Consider the following 3,156-nt stretch of genomic DNA (forward strand, 5'->3'; position numbering starts at 1 on the left):
AGTTTTCTGCTTCAGAATCTTTGCTAAGAACCTTTCTCACATGCCTGTGTGCCCCATTTTCATTATTTTGATCTTTATTTCTCTTCCCTCCTCTTAACTTCAATTTCCTCTCCCTTTCTTTTCCCTGCCATGATCCTCTGTGGTTGGGTTTGCCAATCCCATTAAAGGTTTCAATTGGATTGCAGAACAAACCTTCATAGCCGGCGGGCTGAGCCTCTAAAGCCAGCTTTGTTTTAAGCGTGCTGCTGAGGGAACTCCCAAAAGAAACACAATACGCGTATAAAATTGAAATAGAAGCACAAAAGCAAGGATACACTCCAGTTTTGTTGAACATCTCCTGGGAAAGCCCCCAGCGAATAGTAAATTTGTAAAGGATGAGCACATTTAGTCTATGAAATGTGTCTGCCTTTATTGTCAAATCTTTTATGATGTAAATGCTAATTCCCTATTAAATGAAGAGTCCAGGGATTCAAGATTTTTTAGTTTCCGTTCCAATTTTTTTCATCCCATTTTTGTTCTTCTTGTCCAGGCATAGCTGATATTTGTATCAGAGCAGATGGAAAGGAATAAGAGTATTTGGGTATTAGCTTTAAGAGATTGTGCCCAACAGCCTCTTCCATCTGTATTGAAACACATATCAGCACCCTCCTGATATAATGCTGGGATATGTTTTTGTTTTTTGTACTGTAATATTACAGTATGATTCTGATTAATCTGGCCCAACTATAAGTAAAAAATAAGAACTATCAAAAGCATTCTACATCCACACATTTGGCAGACACTTTTATCCAAAACTATTTACATTGCATTGTACCATAGATTTATTTCTGATTGTTTGCAATCCCCTGGGATTGAACCCATGACTTGTGCTAGTGCCATGTATCCACTGAGCCACAGTAATTGACGTTACCAATTCTGGTAGAATTTTCAGTCACAACAATAATGTTTGGTCCACTGAAATCTACTTAACACAGCTAAAGAAGACACAGAAAAGATAAGTATGTGCCATGTCCTATAATAGCGAGATAACAATGTGTACAATAAAATAATTCCCAATTTATGTTTTTTGTATTTATCTATTCACAAATCTAAACATCTTAATTGCTTTATTTAATTAAATTAATAAATTCATCATAGATAATAAGACCCACCATCAGGGTTGCCAGGTCTGCAGCTTCCCATGAAACTAAGCACAATGTGGCTGCAGATTGTTTTAAATTCAGCAGGTTAAATGTTTGTTTTTCTGCCATCTTAAGGTCAAATTATTTATTTAAACATTAAAGCTAAATGAAAACAAGTTTGTTTATAATTTACTAGAAATTGTGCTTTAATGCATGTTAATTCAATGTATTGAAGTGACACGTTTTGGGCTGGGGTCACAGCACTGATTTTATGCAGATCTGGCAAATTCTCAAAGGTGAACTACTGTCTTCCCCTACATAATAACAAAGTTGTTGTGTAGATTTAATATCAGGAACGGGCAATTCCACTGTTATGGATGTGATATTTCGTTCAATAGAGAATGTTTTTTTACTAATATATTGAAAAATCTGTTTATATTTAACCCAACCCCTGATGACAAGAGTCTTTACACAGTTTATAGAACAGTTACTATATTTGTTTTATTTTCTTGAGCCCATTTATGAACAATATGGACTGTTATGTATGTGACAATTCACTTATCTGACCATAAAAAAAAGAATTCTCAGCCGATTTCTTGTTGTAGTCGAGCTGGTAATTCTTCTAGGCTCTGTAGTCTGTGTTCTGGGGGAATATCAAGGTGTCCAAGACTATTTTGTCTGTCGAGCAGAAAACCTTGAATACCCAGAGAGCGTGAGGTCAGGTAGTCATTGACATAATGGTCCCCCACATGAGCTACACTGGAGGCTGGCACGCCACACAGCACCAGGGCCTGGCTGAAAATTTCAGGGTCAGGTTTAGCCACCCCAGCTTCCTCTGATGTCAGAATAAATGAGAAGTAGGAGAGGAGACCACATTCCCTCAGGATGCCTTCCAAACGCTTGTCAAAGTTAGAGACGACTCCTTGTTTTAATCCCAAAGCGCCGCAGATCTTCATGGTGCCATTAGAATCCGAAAATACCTGATGTTGTAAATTGAGATTGGGCGGTAAGAACAGATAAAAGTACTTCAGAAAGGATAGTTCCTTAAAATAAAAATTCACCCAATTACTTTATTCTGTAAAACCAAATAAATAAATAAAACTTATTTTATAGATACTCAATGGCATTACGTCAACTATCTGTCCTGTATGTCACCGTTCACTTCTAAGCTGGGCGCGCCCTCCACAGGTAAGTTTAGAAATGACATAATACAAAAAGCTCATTTGCTATTGAAAATCATAAGACACAGTGTTAGTTAGAAACGAAAATTAATATTTGTACACTAAAATAGTTTTATACCTCCCAGTTTTCTGCTCCGCAGAAGTTGTGATAGAGGTTGCTGCCCAGTCTATCCAACACAGCAGAGTCATTGACGCCACACTGCACAAAAGTGTCCTTCACTAGTCCAGTCCACCACCTCTGACTGCCCATTCCCTGAGCTCTGCCGTAGTTAGGAAAGAGTTGCGATCGCAGTCTGTAAGCCTGTCTGAAGGCGGTTTCTACCTCTGCCGCTGGCAGTTTCAGCCCGACCCTTTCCGCCTCGGCACAATACTGCTCCCCAACAGATCGACTGACCTTTAACAGCGTGTCCTTCACATCCCATAATACCCAACGCACTGGTGCCCGCATATCTTTGTAGCAGAGCAATAAATTGGTGTATTGAATATGCGACGTTGACACAAACTCACCATATGCTCTGCTACTTGCGCATCAAAACGCACACAGTACTAAGTCTGGATAGCCTACAAATTGTAAATTGGATAGAAAGTTATACCCTGGTAGCTGGGGTGAAACTGCAGTTTCCCCTCTAGGGGGCGACTGGTGGCTCAAAAAGCCAAATTCCACACTAGACGACAGTCAGAATAAGGAAGTGACTAGATATTTGCGTTATATTTGAGCTGAGTTCTATGCCGTTATAAAATACCCCGCATTACATGGCCTAAATATAATTTTGATTATTTAAGAAACCTGGCTACGTATATATAATAACCATTTTATTAAAGCTGTAATAATGCACTGTAACACACTGCTCCTT

General features: G+C 38.8%; 1 protein-coding gene across 1 annotated transcript; it reads right to left on the reverse strand.

The window, feature by feature from the left end:
- Positions 1-389: 389 nt before the first annotated feature.
- Positions 390-2,874, reverse strand: hdhd3 (haloacid dehalogenase-like hydrolase domain containing 3). Its single transcript, XM_079461192.1, has 2 exons — positions 2,421-2,874; positions 390-2,101 (listed from the first exon to the last, which is right to left on the reverse strand). Exons 1-2 carry the CDS (start codon positions 2,748-2,750, stop codon positions 1,706-1,708), a joined length of 726 nt encoding a protein of 241 aa, XP_079317318.1. The 5' UTR covers positions 2,751-2,874; the 3' UTR covers positions 390-1,705.
- Between the last annotated feature and the right edge of the window lie 282 nt (positions 2,875-3,156).

This window comes from Barbatula barbatula (assembly GCF_947034865.1).
Source record: "Barbatula barbatula genome assembly, chromosome: 7".
NCBI lineage: Eukaryota > Metazoa > Chordata > Actinopteri > Cypriniformes > Nemacheilidae > Barbatula > Barbatula barbatula.

What these genes read in the sequence shown, in the direction of transcription:
- hdhd3 (XM_079461192.1), bottom strand. Translation starts at nt 2,750, where the DNA reads ATGCGGGCACCAGTGCGTTGGGTATTATGGGATGTGAAGGACACGCTG. An exon ending in GCGGAGCAGAAAACTGGGAG is followed by an intron (nt 2,102 to 2,420) that starts GTATAAAACTAT and finishes TTACAACATCAG; the next exon opens with GTATTTTCGGATTCTAATGG.